The following is an 18,513-nucleotide window of genomic DNA, read 5'->3' on the forward strand; positions in this document are numbered from 1 at the left end:
GATCAAACACTTCTTATATAAAGTCTACCAGTCAACTGAACACCTATCACCACTACACATTGGAATAACAACTGGTAAGTTAATTCAGCTAGTAATTTCAATATTAAGAACAATAACAATTAAGATAGGCTCTGTATGCATAACAAACTATTTACTTAGAACCCATCTGAGTAAAATACCCAATGCGTCTGATTACTTTAGGAAATGAATAATAAAGAGTATTTCCCAGACAATCTCAGATCCTGAAGGCTACCAAAACATACTTGACCAATCTATCTATCCTATTTCACTCATCAAAACAACTCATCTCCAACGTTTATTGCTCTAAACCACGAAAAATGGTGAAAATCAGGACTAAGAATCTTACCAAGATTGTGAGATATTCTGTTATAGAGTGAAAAATAGTGAAATATTCCTCACTAGAGATTGTTGACACCAAAAATGTTTACAATTTCCCCTTTAAGCGCGTCGCGTCTTTTCCTTTTTAATTTATATTTTTCAATTTATCGATACCCTTTTAGTCGATTGTTTTCGTTTCCGTGTTTACTTTTCTGCTTATTTTTTGATTTTTCACATCTTGCATATTCCGTTACTCGTTTTTACGGTTTATTTTTGTTTTTTTCGGGCTCGGCATTTTTTGCGGCATGTACGGGTATCTCTTTCCTGTTTAGGTAAACATAGTGGCTGCTAAAGGCTACCCAATTTGGGAGTCAATTCCTACGCGATAGATAGCTTTAAAATTTTAACATTCTTAGATCGTGATTAATCTGTATTAAGATTAAGGATATATACCCTTTTTTTCTTTTCTATTTTCTGTTTTTGACTACCTTGAGAGTGACACATGATATTTGGTATCATCATATTAAAGGATGACTCCAGAACAACAGGCGAAGATTAAAGCGAATAGAGAGAGGGCATTAGCAAGACTAAGACAGCGAGGGTTTCTGGAACCTGCAAAGCCAAGTGATGTTACAAATACCTGTGCAAAACATAGTGAACTAAATAGTGGTGTTAATAATACTATAAATGTGAATAAGAATGTAGCTACGCCTGCTATCGAGACCAGAATTACTTCGGTACGTGATGCCACTCTACATGCTCTACCGAGCATTAACGATGTAGAGAGCTTGGGAGATAAAAGAAAAAGAGATACAAGCTCAACTGGGAATGCTAATGTTAATATTGACAATGCTACAGACCACAAGGCAAAACCATTTATAAGACCCTCTATTAGAACATCTGATTATATTGAATATGATTTCTCAACCATGAAAAATTTGAATGGTGGGTATATTAATCCTGAAGATATTCGATCTGATTCTACTATGTACGATGAATTTTCAATGGGCTCTAAGAAACAAAAGACTTTAGAAGATTGGAAAAAAGAACAAAGGGAACGTAGAGAATTATATGATAATAAACCTCCTCCTATTAATGTCACTGATGATATGAAATGTATAGAGTGTAAGATTAATTTGGAGATGGATCCCATAATAGATGATATATTTAAAAAAAGAGTGTGCAAGAGTTGTGTTAAACAGATGCCAGAGAAATATTCTCTGTTAACAAAGACGGAGTGTAAAACAGATTATTTCTTGACAGATCCGGAATTAAATGATGTTGAATTGTTTCATAGGTTAGAAAAACCAAATCCTCATTCTGGTACGTTTGCTAGAATGCAACTTTTCTTAAGATTAGAAATTGAAGAATTTGCATTTAAAAAATGGGGTGGTGAAGAAGGTCTGGATGAAGAATGGGCTAGACGTGAAAAAATGAAGAGTGATAAAAGAGAAAAGAAATTTGAAAAAAAGATTAAAGAAATGAGAATGAAGACAAGAGCTCAAGAATTTACAAGAAGAATACAGGAGAAAAAATTTGGTAAGCAACATGTTCATAATTTTTCAGCACCTTTTGAAATAAAAGATGATGAAGATGGTCATAAATTAACAAAAAGAAGATGTATGGATTGTGGGCTAGAAACTGAAGAATTTCTCTTGTAACGAAAAAACAAAAAAATATTATTATAGATTACTATTATTCTTTTATACTTTTTTTTATTGGCTGATACCTGACAGACATTCATATTATTTTCCCCCTTTAGAAGGGTTAGCATATAAAAATCATGTTAATATTATTTAAATTGAGAAAATCATTTTTTTTATAAGTTATTTACGATATTTAATTAAATATACATTTTTAAATTACCATGACAATCAATGCAGAAACGTTATAATTATAGTTATTATTAATGTAAGAAGAACAATTATTATGAGGATAAATTTGGGGTAGGTATCGATAGTAATGAAGTTGTACTATTATTATTTAAAGTAAATTTATCTTCTGAATTAGATAAGAATATATTAGAATTATTAATTTTTATAATATTAGGGATTTTAGAATTATTAGTTATTTTATTAGTGTTTGAAATTGGTTGTATATTTTCTTTATTTGCTATACTTGTGGTGGAAGTTATTAGTGAGTCATTAGAATATATGGAGGAAGAATTACTCTTATTGATTTGCTTTGATTTTAAGGGTAGGTTTGCCAGGGCATTATTCAAACTAGAATTAGTATTCATTGTTGAATTGACATTTGTAGTTGTATTTGATGGATAAGGCGTTATTGGAGAAGGTTGTTCGAAATGACTAAATATACTTATGTCTGAAGTGGATGAAAGATTGAAATCCATCGATGAATTTGTGTAAGAAAGTGTATGAGTTGGATAATGAGAATTTTTTTCGGGTGTATTATAACCACATGGAGAACCATCTATTACGTTAATAGATGCAGTATTACTTGATGAAGAAATTGTAGCTGTGTTACTATTAGTAGTAGATAAATTATAATCATTATATTTCTTAATCAAAGTAATAAAATCACAAATACCAGCTTGATCTTTATATATTTCATATAATGAAACTGGAATTTTATTTGTTTTTATTAATAAAGATTCAAAAATAGAAATCAAATAATTTTGTTTATCAATGGAAATTTCTGGTAAATTTAAGATTGAACTTTGTTCAAATTCAATAAAATTTGATGGATTAATATATTTATTAATTAATTTTAAAATTATTAAAGCAATTTCATAAATATTAAAACTTAAAAACTCTAGTTCCCAAGTAGATAAGTCTATTAGAAATCTTTTAATATTTATCAATTGAATTTTTAATTGCAAATCTAAATCTTCTTCTTGTTCTTCTTCATTGATTTGCGGACTAGAAGATGAATTTGAATTTAATTGTTGTTCAATCTTTTTTTTGTTGAATAATTCTAATTGCTTTTGATAAACTTTATATTGAATTAAACAATTTTCATCCACATTTAATAAATAATCATTTATTAAAGGCTCTGACACTTCCCAACCCAAAGTGCTTAAGATATGAGATTCCATTTGAATGAACATTGATTTATCAAAAACGGATTCACCACCTGAATAATGAATCAATTCTGATAATCTAGGAATACGTGCTCTTGGATTTGGCCCATAAAATCTACCACCAGTTGGGATACATACATTATTAATGATATGATTACAACCACCTTGGGTCTTTGCTGATATCCAAAGACAAGTAGCTACTACTAATTTGGCTTGATTTTTTAAGACAATTCTCTTGGAAGAATAACGATCGTAAAGTCGAACAGCATGATAATAAACACCTGGAATGACCCTTGTCACAACGGATAATTCAAATAAAAATGATAATATATCATATCTTGTTAAGTGTGGAATCATTTCAGGTTGTTGGTTAATTAAATTGATAGAGGGATTCAATTTATTAGACAACTGGACTGAGTTGGTGGAAATGTCATTGTTATATTCATTAATGACATTAAAATGATTTAATAGCTCTGAGTTGGATAATTCAATTGGGTAGTGAGTCTGTTTAGCATTAACGATTAGACCTAATTTCTGTGGGATATTTGACTTCGATCTAGTAGTGTTGGTAGTACAGCTCATTATGTGCTCGACGGTATATTCTATATTAAATTATGATATATATACAGATAGTGATGTCAATATAATGTGTTGAGTATAAAGCTAAGAACAAGATAGTGATCAACTTTTAAGTTTGCTTCAAAGAAATAAAAACAACCACCCCAGGTTATATATGACCGATGTATCTGCCAACACCTAAAATACAAACGCTAACTTTAAACAAAACACACAAGAGATATGAGAGTATACCTTGAGAAATTTAGTGTTATGTTGTGTGCCAATATCAATAATAATGACTACTATATTAATTAAACTCTTCCTAATTAAGCTTCCATTATTCTTAAATGAAAATTACCCGTTTAAAGGCTTTAGAATCAAAGAACCACGAAAACACGAATTCTTTGCCATCTCACTCACTACAGACTTCTATTCCAAAGCTATGCGAAATGCCTATTTCTCATAAGCCTAATGTGGAATTCCAATAGCATCCAACTGGAAATGACTCGTTGGATGATTGAATCTTGAAATATTTGGCAATTTCATCGATTTAAAATTATTCTCGATCTTCTGCGCTGCAGATGTTTCTGAGGACCTCCACAACTTGAGAGTTTCCTGAATGAGCTATTTTTGTCAACTTTCGCGTCTCGTTTCCTGGCAACAACAACGCGAAAAATATTTTCCATCCATTTTCCATCGAATTTTTTATTCTTTGAACTGCGTTTTCGTTCACATTGTTTTTTTTTACAGTTTCTTCACTTTACAGTTATTGAAAATTTGTGATCTCAAAAAAGGCTATCTTAGGCCTATTGAAATTTCGTAGAATGGAGAATGCATCTCTTCTGTGTCACCCTTGGAATTTCCCTATCTGGTTACCCGCCAATAGTATTGTTGTTGTTTTGCCTATTTGGTAAACGGTGCTGTTATTGATTTTGATATATTGGTAAGCTTCTCGTCCGTCTCAAAATCTTGATCGTGACGTGTCTTGGCTTTGTTTTTGCTAGCATATAACTACTTTTGAGGTCCGATTCGACTAGGCCAGCAGTATGTTTTATCAATTTAATTTGTTGAATTACGTGTAATTGGCAGTGCGATTAAGCTACTCCCCATCGAGTGGGTACTGGTGAAATATCCGGTTTGTGTCTTAGTGTCGCGTAACCTCGATAGTAAGCCTTTCCATCTGGTAACAAATCTGTGCATTCTTTGATTGGTCAAAATGAACGAATTACTGCCGAATGAGCCGTATAGAAGGAAAATTCTGGTTTAATGATATTACAATTACCTATCACAGAAAAAAAGGCAATATGTAAACCCTTAATTCGTCTCTTTACCTTTTTTAGTGATACTTCTTTACGCTTAATGCTTTTCCTACTATTTTACCATAACTAATCTTTTTCTTTAATTGAAAATACACGTCGCGTAAGCTTCGTGCGAATGGAATTTGATATCCTAATCTAATCACTAAAAATTTTGCAAGAAATTTTGAAATTACCAGTGAAAAAAATACACTGCTTGAGTAAAATACACTACTTTAGTAAAATACAAAATTCGTGCCATTTGTTTTCCTCCAACACAGGTTTTTCTGTTAAGAGAAGATATAGAGAAAAATTATTTTTTGATATATATAGATAAAATGAGAAACACGAATATCTTTTTACGCGCTGCCTTTTCTTGACAAAAGGGTTTACTTCTTAGCCATGCACAATAAATGCCTAAAGCTTAATTTTCATATAACTGTACGTTACCAATTCTTGAATGTAGATATCTTTTAATAATAATGTATAACCAAAATAATAGTTCATATGTAGCATTCTTGAAATTTAGAATTTCTTTTCTGTCATTTTACTAAAATGTGACATTTTTAATTTTCAAATGTCAATTTTCCGAAGCCCTCGGGTTTTTTTCCGAAATCCAAACTTATTTTATCATTAAATTCAAATTTCATTTATTTTAATTAAAATAAATCAATTAATATAGCATTCATTTATTTCACAATTAAATAAATAAAATGAAAAGATTTGAGGAAGCAATTATCATATAGTGTAACTAATTATTTTCAAATTATTTATCTTTAAGTGGAAAAAAAAAAAAATTAAAGAAGTACAACTCATAAATATAATTTACAATACGAAATGACATTAATAAAGCAAGAACAATCTTCACCATCTACAATAAACACCCCAATTCCATCCGGTTTAGCCCAAGCCGACGCAATTAATGCTATCACATCATCAACAAATATTCAATTATTGCAAAAAATTGGATCTCCTCCGGCTATTAATAAATCAATTTCTCATGATTCTCCAGCCGTACATAATCACCAAACAATTTATAATAATACAAATAGCATAACAAATCAATATAGGGTCGATTTAGAATCATTAATAGATGGGTTGACTTCAGTATTAGGCAAAGAGAATTGGACAAAGTACGCTCAGCTGCTTAGTCTTTTTATATTAGGGAAACTTTCTAGAAAGGAATTATGTCGTGATATCGATTCCATGTTTAAAAATATACTAACCACCACAACCAATGACTCAACTAGCAAAGAAACAAACGATAGTAATAATAATACAAGTACTAATACAAATGCTAATACAAGTAATACTTCTTTGTCTATGAATTCAACGACAACCTCAAATATGTATTATTATTTAATCAAATTGCATAATCAAATTTTAATTGGTATATATAATAACTCAATTAGAAGTTCTGATAATGATGAAGCAAATGGAGTTGGATCATGGGGGTTTGGTAATAATTCAAATAATAAATTAATTAATAATAAATTTAAAAGAGTGAACAAACATAATTCTCAAATTGAAAATTATAAAAAAGTTGTGATGTCCTTGCCAATTCATGATAGAGAGAGATTAAAATCAATTACAAAAGAAGCTGGGAAACGTGGGTTTGTATTATGTTCAATTTTACAAGCAAGATTAAACCAAACCCCAAAGATTCCAATAGTAACAAACCCTGACACTTTAAAAAGAATAAAAACAAATAATTTAAAAACACCATTGGAATGGTCACAAGATATTATGAATGGATTTAATTCACAATTATCAACAGAAAGTTATTCTTTGCCTGATAAAGATACAGTTTTTCTACGAATGGTTGGGATTGCTAGAGAACATGGGCTAGTTGGGACAGTTAATGCTCAATGCGTAGAAATATTATTAACAGGTTTGGAACACTATTTAAAAGATATTGTAAGTACTACCATAGACTCTGTTAGATACAGAGAAAAAAGATACTCAGATTACTATGATACTGACGAAAATGGTGTCTTTCAACCAGTTTCGGAGGAAATTCATAATAATAACTTTTCAAGCTCTGATAATAGTACTCTTACAGATTCCACAAAGTTTAGTGGCATTAATAGTGAAGTTGAAAATGTAGTAACAAGCAATCCAATAATATCTTTAACAAATGATGACTTATTCGATTCCATGCAAATATTTCCAAACAGTTTGGAAAATTCAAATGCACACTTCAATTTATTAAATTCTACAATGATGAATGATGATGAATTGATTGTAACTCATAGCAGCATTGATGATTTACCTGATTTTACAAACCTGGAGGATAGACCCTCTTTTAGTCCGAGAGATAAAAGAAATATTGGTTCTAGAATTGAATTGAATTGGCTAATTAAGGATATATTGACTGAAAAATAAACAAAGCTGAAACTTTTGAATTAATCTGATAAGAATATGATCGTTTTTTCCTTCTATATAAGTACTTTAGTTATATAGCTCTATAGAAGAATCGTATAGATGCAAATGAATAGATAGACAATTTAACATGTTGAAGATACCTTTGAGTTATATATAACTTGCGACAGGTTCATTATAGCTTGAAAAATATCGGCTTGTTCGATTTCATCTTGCATATTTAATAGAAAACAGTTTTGTGTATGGTTTAATAAATGCTTAATTACTGTATTCGTTATGCTTGTATGATCATAAATATTATTTGATAGGAGATTGTATAATCCATTCATATTTTGTATACCATTCATTTGAACAAAATAAAATATCACAGGAAGGCTAGATGATATTGAATCTGTTGATTTATTCCAGTATGTAAAAGTTAATAATTGAATGTTTGGCAATGGACTATCATTTTCATTTAGAAATGGCATAGTTTGAATATCATTATTTAGCTCAATAGACTCAATTGTTTCATCAATTTTCAGCGAATTATTTTCTGTATCGATGTTAATCAAATTTCCTTGCGCAGTTAAATTATCGATCACCTGTAAATTTATTTTATAATCAACTTTCTTAGTATAGTAATCTTCTATTGTTTCCTCGTTTACATTGGCATTTAAATAATTATTATTTGTGGATACAAACTTAATTATTTGTTTAATTAGCTCATCCCAACATTTAATTGGGCTTATTGAAAATAATGTAAAATTTGTATTCTTCTTTAGATTTGAATTGTGATACACAGCATATTCTTTCTCCAATAATTCTTTTTCTGATGGGAATTTTAAATTCGATAAAATTTTTGAGAATTTAAATACTTTATTATTACTATTATTATTGTTATTATTAGTACTGATATTGTTATTTCGCTTTGCATTTTGAAAATGAATATTCTTATAGAAGTAATCAATTTTGAAATCAGGAGTAATAGTTGAACAAATTTTAGAGTAGTTCTTAACAAAATTTTCCTCATTTAGATAAGAATAACACCTCAAAGTACCCTTTAAATCCTCAATAGAGTTTTCTAATATCTTATTTTTCAATTCTTGTAATTTTAAATTATTCAGTGATTTCCTATAAGAAATATTTGAAAGTTCTGCCTCTTTTTTTATTTCATTTGATTCTTTTAATTTTTCTTCAAAAATTTTTTCTAATTTTTCCAATTCCAATTTTAGTGGGATATTACCATTTGAAAGATCTTCAATCTTTTTATTTTTATCTTCAATGTTATTATTAACGTCACTAATTTGAGAATCTAAGCTTTCAATTTCTTTCAATAAATTTGATTTTTGCTCATTTAGTTGTTTAATTTGCTCTATCAAAGAGTATGATTCATTTGTTAAATTTTGAAGAGGCATGCTTTTTTCTAGTTTAAATAGTTCAAATTCTTCTTTAAGTTTATTTTCATAATCAATCAACTTTAACTGATTACTATTTTTTAGTTCATTTAATTCATTTTCTTTTTCTGCAAGCGTTTCTTTAAGAGCTTCTAATTCAATTAAAAACTCCTTCGACGGTTTCATTTCTTTAACTTCTTTGATTTTTAATTCCCAATCTTTAATTTCATCATTATATTTGTCAATCAAGTCGTCATTAATATTTTTTAATTTATTTTCCAATTTTAATTTAACCTCTGAGAGATATATATTCATATTTTCATTTTCTAGCACTAGCTTTTCATTTAAATTTTGGACCTTTAGATCATAATCTTTATTTTTACTATCTATTAGGTTAATAGAATTCTTAAATTTACAAATTTTATATTCTAAATCTTGATTTTTTTTTGTTAAACTATCTATATCGTAATTTAGAGATCGTATATTTTTCTTCAATTGGCTTAAACTCCTCAACACATTCCGTTTCCCTATCTTTACCTCTTCGATTGTTGAAGCATCACCAAATAAATATTTTTGCTTTGGTGTTGAATTCTTTTGAAATTTTAAGATATTGCTTTGATTAGAGTTTTGTATATCTAAGACATTTTCGCTTAGTATCGTAGTGCTGGGTGTATTTATCATAGGTTTTGAATTTAGTATTGATGTATTGTCCATTAGAATGTTGGTACTATGGTTAGATTTATTATATGTTGGGGTTATATTAAAACTGGAGTTATTACTCTCTTGCACGTTAGTGCCATTACTATTAGATGGAATTAAACCAAAATAATCGTTTGGAGCGTTCAATTTTTGTCTCTTATAAAAAATATTGTCATTGGTAGTAGTAGTATTATTGTTGTTATTCTTGGTGATATGATCTTGACTTGAAGTTGAGGAATGAATGTGAGTAGTCGATAAGCTGATATTAGGTCTATTAATGGAGGGTATCTTCGATATCATTCTCAATTTTCACTTCAAAAGTGTTTTAGATATGTATCTGATATGTTTCAGTTTAAAAGAGTAAAATACAAAATTATATTTAATTATCTTATGTGTTGAACTGAATTGATTAAGAACTCAGATTACCGATCAAAACTAACTTTATCTAATTGAAAACTATTTTATTAAGAATTAAAGCTGGGATAATCACAAGAATAATATTCATTATGGCATCATTCGCTTATTTTTGCACAAATCTATTACGCGAATTTTGTTTGTTTACCAAATATGCAAAAATAGTAATCAGAGTGAAAAATACTCGCAAATCTTTCCGCTTCTGTCAAAAATGCTAAAGGCCATCAGTATAATAATCACATATCTTTTAAAATATGCATGATATGGTATGCTAAAGATGGCTATATACAATTATATACAAATACAAATAAGATGCCAAGTGATGGCAATGATGTTTAGTTATTGGAGAAATCATTGTTGCTCACATTTCTAGTCATAGCAGGCAGAGCTACCCTTAATCCCTCGACTTCTTTACTCATCTTCACTTGGCATCCTAGACGAGAAGTTTCAGTTAACCCGTAGGCTAAATCTAACATATCATTTTCATCATCTTCGGGTTCTGGTAAAGCATCTATATAATCTGGGTCTACAATGACATGACATGTAGAGCATGCACATGATCCACCACATGCACCTTCCATGTCTAAGTTATGTGCTTGAGCAATATCTAATAAGGAATCCCCTTCGCTAACTTCAAATGTCTTTTGTTCTCCGTCTTTTAAGACAAATGTAATATGCAATTCTTCACCTGGCTTTGGAGGATTAAGGTGGCCATGAAAAGTAGTTAGTGTTGACGAAAATGATCTTACTTGTGATTTATAAAAATTAATTGCCTTTGGATGACGTCTAAGAGATATAGTAGGATCATTAAATGTGCTATGTCTGAGGGCGTACTTATATGAGGCTAATGACGAAAATAATCTTCCACTGGTTAATGGTTTCCAAAGAAGTGATGATTTCTTAGAAATGCAATTTGTGAGCGATAACATGTTTATTATATTGTCTGTTCTCGTACTTTTTTTTAAGGATTTTCGTTTCTTTTGCTTTATCGTATTTTCTATGACTCCTTTTATAGGTTGTCTCGGTAGAGTTCTTACTAAGTTCCGATGAGTGTCACACCCAATTGGCTATGTATAATATTAAAAGATAAAATAGATAGAAGTTAGAGTCATATCATTGTAATAATAATTTAACCTATTTAAAGTATATAGGCCATGCGCTATAACTAGTATTTATTAGCATCTCTTGCCTTTACTTGATACTTTGCACGAAATTTTTTTGGTGATCACGTGCAAGCAGGGGCCTGAAATTTTTGCTTCCTAATAGAATGACAAAGCCTCTTAAGTAATGACTAAAGTAATATATAGTCCAGATAATTATTGATTAAGAGATATTGAAAAAGCTACAAAAAAAAAATAGAGATAAGAAATATTTTATCAAGTTGAATAACCATGTCTACTCTGCTATCTTCATATGAACAAGAATTTAAAACAACTTTAAATCAAACAGTTGATAACATATCTATTGCCGACACACAATCATTACCACAAAGAAATTCTACATTAAAACAAATTGAGATTCAAAAAGATGAATTAATTGATCTGTTAGATCAAATAGATATTGAAATCAACAATTCTATAATAAACTCAAATGAAAAAGCTAATTGGAAATCCAAATTAAGGAATTATAAAACTGAATTAAATGAAAAAATTACCGCTAAATTTAACGATTTAATGGACTTAAATGATAGAGATAGGCTGTTTGGCGGTGCATCTTTCAACATGGATAATGATGGTGAACTACCTGACAATTGGAACTCATTGTCAGATGAACAAAAGCAACAATTAATTAAAAATCATTCGATTCTTCAGAAAACAGGAGAAAGATTACGTGACTCCACAAGAATAGCTAATGAAACAGAAAATATTGGCTCTCAAATTATGAATGATTTAAGGTCTCAGCGTGAAACCCTTGAAAATGCAAGATCAACGCTGTTCCAAGCTGATTCATATGTTGATAAAAGTATAAAGACTTTAAAGACAATGTCAAGAAGATTGGTGGCAAATAAGTTTATTAGTTACGCTATCATTGCAGTTTTAATTCTATTAATATTATTAGTGTTATTTGCAAAATTCAAGTAACTGTAATACATTTAACATTCTTTCTTCAGTAGCAAGCATTTTACATTTTACTTATATAATAAATTTATAATTCCAATTCTTTAACTTCTATTCGACGTCTTCAATTTGATTTTGACTCTTTTTTCGAAATATATATATATATTCATTCTGCAACAAAATAGAAATAAACAATCATTAATTTAATAGTATTTAAACATAATTCTAACATTATATGTGAAGGGTAGCTAACTTAATAGCAGTGCAATTCACTGTCTTGATCATCATCTTCACTACTCTTGCTACTATCGACCGACATCTTCCTCAATTTATCCTTTAATTTTTTAATAACTTCATTTTCAAAGTAATGAGCATTTTCTATTGAAGATGGTTTCTGTTTAGATGAGGATTTCATTGAAGAAGCTTCGGCAATACTCGACCTTGGAGTAACACCAGTCTTTGCACCACCTAGCGTATGTTGTAATTTTTCTTCTTCTGTTAATTCTAATACAGTACCGGTGAAGTAAACCATAGACTTTGCACTCTTACGTCTTGTAGACATTAGCCATTTATTAGGTTCATCAAGACCATAGTCAGCGGCCATTGGTACAGAACTGCTATCTGTTGCAGTAGTTGTGGAATAGAGCGAATTAGACCTTGTTTTACGTGGGTTCTTCATTTGTGATAAGGCTAAATCATTGATCCATTTGGATACAATTGATGTCCAACCACATTGATGAGTAGCACCTAAGCCTCTACCAGTATCGGCATCGAAATATTCGAAAAATGTAATGTATTCTTTGAAATGAGGATCTGTTGATAGATAGCTTGTGTCCAATGGCTTGATTTCTTCTTCTTTTTCTTTTTTCCTATTGACGTCTTTTCTTTGTATCTTTTGAATATCATCTTCGAAGGCCTTCTTAATTCCCTTTCTGATATCATCTTCATTGGAATCTGAATTCAAAGATCCAGTAGCTGTATCGGTGCATGACAAATCATCATTAGAATCAGGACAACTTTCTTTTTTATTTGAATTATGAGCTGATGTAGAAGATGAAGAAGTCATTGACATCGGCGATGAGGAAGATTCTTGATCTGAAATATTTTCAACAGTGTCTAATTCCTTATTAATTGGAATGGAAGATTCATTTTGTGATACATCTAATTTTTGTTCTTCATCTGATTTTATTTCAGGTTTAAAATCATTTGTTTTTAATATTGGTCTGATACCATCTTTGTCAGGCATGAATAAACAAATCATTCTGTAAGCAATCTCTTCTGCAACTTCAGCAAGATTCAACAAATTACCTGAACCTACTGGACATTCGACCTTAAAGCTATCACCATAATATAAGAAGAATCTTTGTAAAGATTCCACGATTAAGAAAGTAGTTGGGAACCAAATTGGACCTCTCCAATTCGAATTACCACCAAACATACCGGAATTTGATTCACCTGATAAATATTTGACTTGATAAAAGGAATCATTGACATGCATTTCAAATGGATGTTTTTCATGATATTTAGATAATGATCTGATACCATATGGAGATAAAAATTCATTTTCATCCAACATTCTCTCTAAAATTGACTTTAATCTGTCCTTTGATACCAAAGACAATAATAATCTTTCACCAACACCTCTTTTACTCATTGAAGCTACATTTCTATCGAATATTTCTGGTTTATTTTCAATATACCAGTCAACTCTCTTCTTAAAATTAGGGAATTTTGTTAACAAATGTGGTTCTAGTGTCATTGCTGCATACAATGGAATTAACCCTACTAAAGATCTAATTGGAATTTGTTGTCTATGTTGAGGTCCCCAAGAAATTGCATCGTAATAAAATTTATCATCTTCATTCCAAAGATTTTGTTTAATAATTTGTTTTAATTCTCCAGAACTATTATCAACAGTATATTCAAATGACATTGAATCACTAATTAAAATGAAATGTTGGAAAAACTTACTTGCAATATCCTCATAAACTGGATTTTCTTTAGCCAATTCTAAAGCAATATTTAGCATTTGTAAGGCAAAGAACGCCATCCAACCAGTGGAGTCAGCTTGTTCTAAAGTACCACCAGTGGGTAAAGGTTCACTACGATTAAAGATACCAATGTTATCTAAACCTAAAAACCCACCTTCAAAGACATTTCTACCTTCAGTATCCTTTCTATTAACCCACCAAGTGAAATTTAACAATAATTTTTGGAAAACTTTTTCTAGAAAGACTCTATCTTCACGACCGTATAGATTTCTTTCAATTTTGAAGGTTCTATAAACAGCCCAAGCATGAACAGGTGGATTTACATCACAGAAATTCCATTCATAAGCGGGAATTTGACCATTTGGATGCATATACCATTCTCTTGTCAGTAAATCTAATTGATGCTTAGCAAATTCGGGATCAATCATGGCTAATGGAATGCAATGGAAGGCAGTATCCCAAGATGCGAAAAATGGATATTCCCATTTATCAGGCATTGATAAAATGTTATCAATATATAAATTTTTCCAGACTTTATTTCTACCATTAGCTCTATCTTTTGGTGGAGCTGGTCTAATATTTGGATCACCATTATACCAATTTTCCCAAATGAAATGATAAAATTGTTTTGTCCACAATAAACCTGCAAAAGCTTGTCTTTGAATTTTTCTTAATTCTTCATTAATTGGTAAAGGATTAATTCTCCAATAGAAATTATCAGCCTCTTCAATTCTATCTTCAAAGACATGATCAAATGCATCTTCATCTAATAAAGATAAATCTTGAGCTTGAAATATGCTATCTTTAAAATCATTAGTAAATTTATATCTTACTGTTACATATTCACCTGGTGGAATATTGGGGAAATGATAAACAGCACAAGCTTTTGTACCTCTATTTTTTGGATTCACTGAATCTCTATTTTCTTTAACCAAGTATTCTTCAAAGGCATCTTTGGTAAATTCTGATTTATTTTTTTTCTCATTAAATAATTTAACTAAATTCGATTCATTTTCTGTGAATAATAATTCTGGTTCAATATCATCATCAGTATCTTCGTCTTCTTCATTTAATGGATTACCATTTTCATCTACTGCAAAGACACCTGGTGAAGGTTGAAATACAATTTTCCTTTCACCATATTTTTGTGAATGAACATTAATTAAGTTTGAAGAATTGGAATCCTTTTCTAACCAAGGTTTATTGGCTTCTCTTTTTTCTTCATCAACTTCCCATGCCCAAGTATTTCTAAAAAACATTTGTGGAATAACATATAATTCACCTGAATTCAATTCACTTCTATTATAAACGGTAATTCTAAAACTTAAATCTTCTGGATTTTCATCATCTTTAGCCATTTCGAAAAAAACATCATAGTAGCAATTATCATTTGTCTTGGAATCCTTAAACATGCCATCGATATCATAAATTTCGAATTCTTTATCTTCAAACCCACGCTTACCGTTTTCTTCAATCAATTGTTTATAGGGGAAAGGTTTTGTAAACGGGTATTTATATAAAGCTTTCATATAAGAATGAGTTGGTGTATTATCGAGATAATAATATAATTCTTTAACATCTTCACCATGATTACCTTGATGACCTGTTAACCCAAATAATCTTTCTTTCAATCTTTCATCTTTACCATTCCAAAGAGCCACGTTGGTACAGATTTGTTGTTTAGCATCTGATACACCAAATAACCCATCTTCACCCCATCTAAATACTCTTGCGTTAGCATGTTCAAAGGGGAAGTTGTTCCAAGCATCACCATTATATGAATAATCTTCACGGACAGTGGCCCATGATCTTTCACTTAGATAGGGACCCCATCTATACCAATTGAAATTGTTTTCTTTATTTGTTTTTAATCTTTTTTCCTCTACAGTAGAATCAATCACTTCAGAGGCAAAGGGAATCATATTGAATATTTGTATATCACGTTTAATTTAACTTAAAGTTGCTGTTTTAAAACAAGGAACGTAGAAAAGGACAGAGAAAAAGGGAAAGGGGGAGTGGATACTATAAATGATGAACCAAGAGGTATGGAAACCTGTGTACTTATATAGTGTACGATAGTCGAAATAGAAAAATTTTACAGAAAGGTGTTGGAAAGAAAGCAACTATATCAAACAATCATGATCTATTTGGTCTACTATCAACTTACCGTAACTAAATTAAAAGATGAACAAATTTATGATTTGACGTATTTGATTGTTCTAAAGTTAGGCAAAAAGAAAAGAAATGAAAAGTGGTGAAAACCCCCTCAGTAGAAAATACAGCTTAACTAACAAGCAAAAGGTATTTTTCTTTCAACAAAAGGCGGGGTTTAATTGGATCGAGTATTTTTCGATTTTTGCTATATATTTTCTCAGCAGAGTGTACGAATTGAGACACCCCTTAAAATTCGCCAATTTGCCCGCTAGAAACAGGCAACCCACCTTCAAAATGGTAACTTGAAGGTATATGAAGTCTAGCGGAAGAACTACTTTTTCAAAAAATAAAACAAAATAAAATAAAATAAAATAATAAAATAAAATAAAATAAAATAAAAATGGAAGAAAAAGGGACACAACTCTAGCAGAGAAACTTGAACCGTGTCTTTTTCAAAGAGAAAGTCTAGATTCTTTGTCGCAACAAACGAATGAACAAACAAAAGAACGTTTAACTAAAGTAGAGAAATTTAACCAATCAAACGAATCTAGACAATGTAAAATACTCTTAATAAATAAAGTTTTTCTATTTCTAGTACAAAATTGACTGGCTCTATGACGAATAGGACGACAAAGCTAAAAATAATTGCAACTAAAAAAAAAAACTGACCCAACCAAAACAGTTGGAAGGGGAAAAGTAAGACCAATGAAGAATCGGGGTGATCGAGTTTTTTCCGAGTCATAGCCCCTTTTATATTCCTCATTCCAGATTTGCCACCGGAAGCCGCCCCTAAAAAAGTGGCAGGGAAAAAGATTTCCTGTTGTGGGAAAGCATACAAATGCCTCCTATATTTATCTCCGACGGAGAAACGAGGAAAAACAGGTAGAATCCGGGAGAAACTGCGAGAAGATTGGCCGACGGATATATTTGAAGAGAGATCCAATCGAATCGTAGATACAATATCAGATACTATATCACAGATATAATTGGATCTTGAGTGTAAAGTGTAAAGGTAAATGTAAAGGTAAGGGTAAAGATAACGCACTAGATAGTGCTAAAGATAACGCAATAGATAGTCATAAAGTTATAGATAAGGCTATAGATAAGTGTATAGATAAAGAAAAAACCAAATTGGACTAGAAAGCAGTCGCGATGTCTATTAGAGTAGGTTATATAATTAACTAAATGCAAAATAGGAACTAGCCTAGAACTTGGTCTAGAGTTGAAGGATAAAAAATGAATATGTAAGAATTAAAAGCTAAAGGTATGTATATAGGTGTACTGATGAGCGGGGAGCGGGGAGCTGGGAGCTGGTTGAGATGGTCATGAAAATATTAGTGTATGTGTATCAAGTAATAAACGTTTGTAAATTTTTTGTCTTTTTGTTGTTGTTTTTTGGTATTATTTTCAGACACTATTCAACCAGTTTCTGTAGTTGTTCTGAGCAGCATTAAATACATCGTTCGGATGCCAGGTTATACTTGAGCTGACGTTCTTATTACTATTGCTATTAGGACTTGTGGTAGATTTGTGAGGAGACGTGGTGGTTAAGATCGGAAGACTACTAGAAGAGCCGCTTTGGAAGTTGTTGGTCCCTACTGCGAAAGGTGTACTCAGCTGGGTGAACGATTGACGATCCAAAGTTATACTTGTGTTGTCTGTGATGTTAGAGTCGGAAGTTTCTAGGAAAAAAATGTCCTCATCATCATTACTGTTGTAGTTGTTTGAGTGGGAGGTGGTGTAATTATTACTCACTTCATAATTACCACTATCTTGCGCTTGATTGTAATCAAATTGCGGGTTGTATGTGAACGATTCTGTGACTGTCAAATTAGATGGGGTGGAAGAGGCCGGGTCCTCTAGGAAATAATCTGTGGTTAACTTGTTTCCAACAAAATAATCTTCAATGTAAATCTTGGCCATTATGATATATTATATGATATGTTGTAGTAAGAGTGGGTGGTATTATCTATTACACTATGGTGTGGTGTATCGCTGTATAATAATCTGTTAGGTAGTTAGTTAGTTAGTTAGTTAGTTGATTTTGTACAACAAGATACAAACACCCAAGAGAAAATCTGATCCTAGGAATGCTCCTAGAGATAGATCGTAGGTTATATATATATATCTTTTACACCAGCCAGACTCTGTATAATGGGGTTACTCATCCTGGTAGCAAATACCGCTTGTTTTAAGAGGTGTGCATAC

At 30.8% G+C, this 18,513-nt stretch overlaps 8 protein-coding genes across 8 annotated transcripts; 3 read left to right on the forward strand and 5 right to left on the reverse strand.

Annotated features, from left to right (window-relative positions):
• Positions 1-869: 869 nt before the first annotated feature.
• Positions 870-2,000, forward strand: RAD14 (DNA repair protein RAD14; the record flags this gene model as incomplete). Its single annotated transcript, XM_004181585.1, has 1 exon — positions 870-2,000. One exon carries the CDS (start codon positions 870-872, stop codon positions 1,998-2,000), a length of 1,131 nt encoding a protein of 376 aa, XP_004181633.1.
• Positions 2,001-2,266: 266 nt separating this feature from the next.
• CLN1 (cyclin CLN1) lies at positions 2,267-3,961 on the reverse strand (the record flags this gene model as incomplete). The annotated part of the gene is made up of 1 exon (XM_004181586.1): positions 2,267-3,961. The coding sequence occupies one exon, from the start codon at positions 3,959-3,961 to the stop codon at positions 2,267-2,269; it is 1,695 nt and encodes a 564-aa protein (XP_004181634.1).
• A 2,108-nt stretch (positions 3,962-6,069) lies between these two features.
• Positions 6,070-7,617, forward strand: HFI1 (Hfi1p; the record flags this gene model as incomplete). Its single annotated transcript, XM_004181587.1, has 1 exon — positions 6,070-7,617. The coding sequence occupies one exon, from the start codon at positions 6,070-6,072 to the stop codon at positions 7,615-7,617; it is 1,548 nt and encodes a 515-aa protein (XP_004181635.1).
• A 122-nt stretch (positions 7,618-7,739) lies between these two features.
• Positions 7,740-9,989, reverse strand: TBLA0G01730 (uncharacterized protein; the record flags this gene model as incomplete). The annotated part of the gene is made up of 1 exon (XM_004181588.1): positions 7,740-9,989. One exon carries the CDS (start codon positions 9,987-9,989, stop codon positions 7,740-7,742), a length of 2,250 nt encoding a protein of 749 aa, XP_004181636.1.
• Positions 9,990-10,438: 449 nt separating this feature from the next.
• Positions 10,439-11,032, reverse strand: YAH1 (adrenodoxin; the record flags this gene model as incomplete). The annotated part of the gene is made up of 1 exon (XM_004181589.1): positions 10,439-11,032. The coding sequence occupies one exon, from the start codon at positions 11,030-11,032 to the stop codon at positions 10,439-10,441; it is 594 nt and encodes a 197-aa protein (XP_004181637.1).
• A 462-nt stretch (positions 11,033-11,494) lies between these two features.
• VTI1 (v-SNARE protein VTI1) lies at positions 11,495-12,184 on the forward strand (the record flags this gene model as incomplete). The annotated part of the gene is made up of 1 exon (XM_004181590.1): positions 11,495-12,184. The coding sequence occupies one exon, from the start codon at positions 11,495-11,497 to the stop codon at positions 12,182-12,184; it is 690 nt and encodes a 229-aa protein (XP_004181638.1).
• A 229-nt stretch (positions 12,185-12,413) lies between these two features.
• Positions 12,414-16,073, reverse strand: TBLA0G01770 (uncharacterized protein; the record flags this gene model as incomplete). Its single annotated transcript, XM_004181591.1, has 1 exon — positions 12,414-16,073. The coding sequence occupies one exon, from the start codon at positions 16,071-16,073 to the stop codon at positions 12,414-12,416; it is 3,660 nt and encodes a 1,219-aa protein (XP_004181639.1).
• A 1,639-nt stretch (positions 16,074-17,712) lies between these two features.
• Positions 17,713-18,228, reverse strand: ICY1 (Icy1p; the record flags this gene model as incomplete). The annotated part of the gene is made up of 1 exon (XM_004181592.1): positions 17,713-18,228. The coding sequence occupies one exon, from the start codon at positions 18,226-18,228 to the stop codon at positions 17,713-17,715; it is 516 nt and encodes a 171-aa protein (XP_004181640.1).
• Positions 18,229-18,513: the final 285 nt, after the last annotated feature.

The sequence above is a fragment of the Henningerozyma blattae genome, chromosome 7 (genome assembly GCF_000315915.1).
Source record: "Henningerozyma blattae CBS 6284 chromosome 7, complete genome".
Classification (NCBI taxonomy): Eukaryota; Fungi; Ascomycota; class Saccharomycetes; order Saccharomycetales; family Saccharomycetaceae; genus Henningerozyma; species Henningerozyma blattae.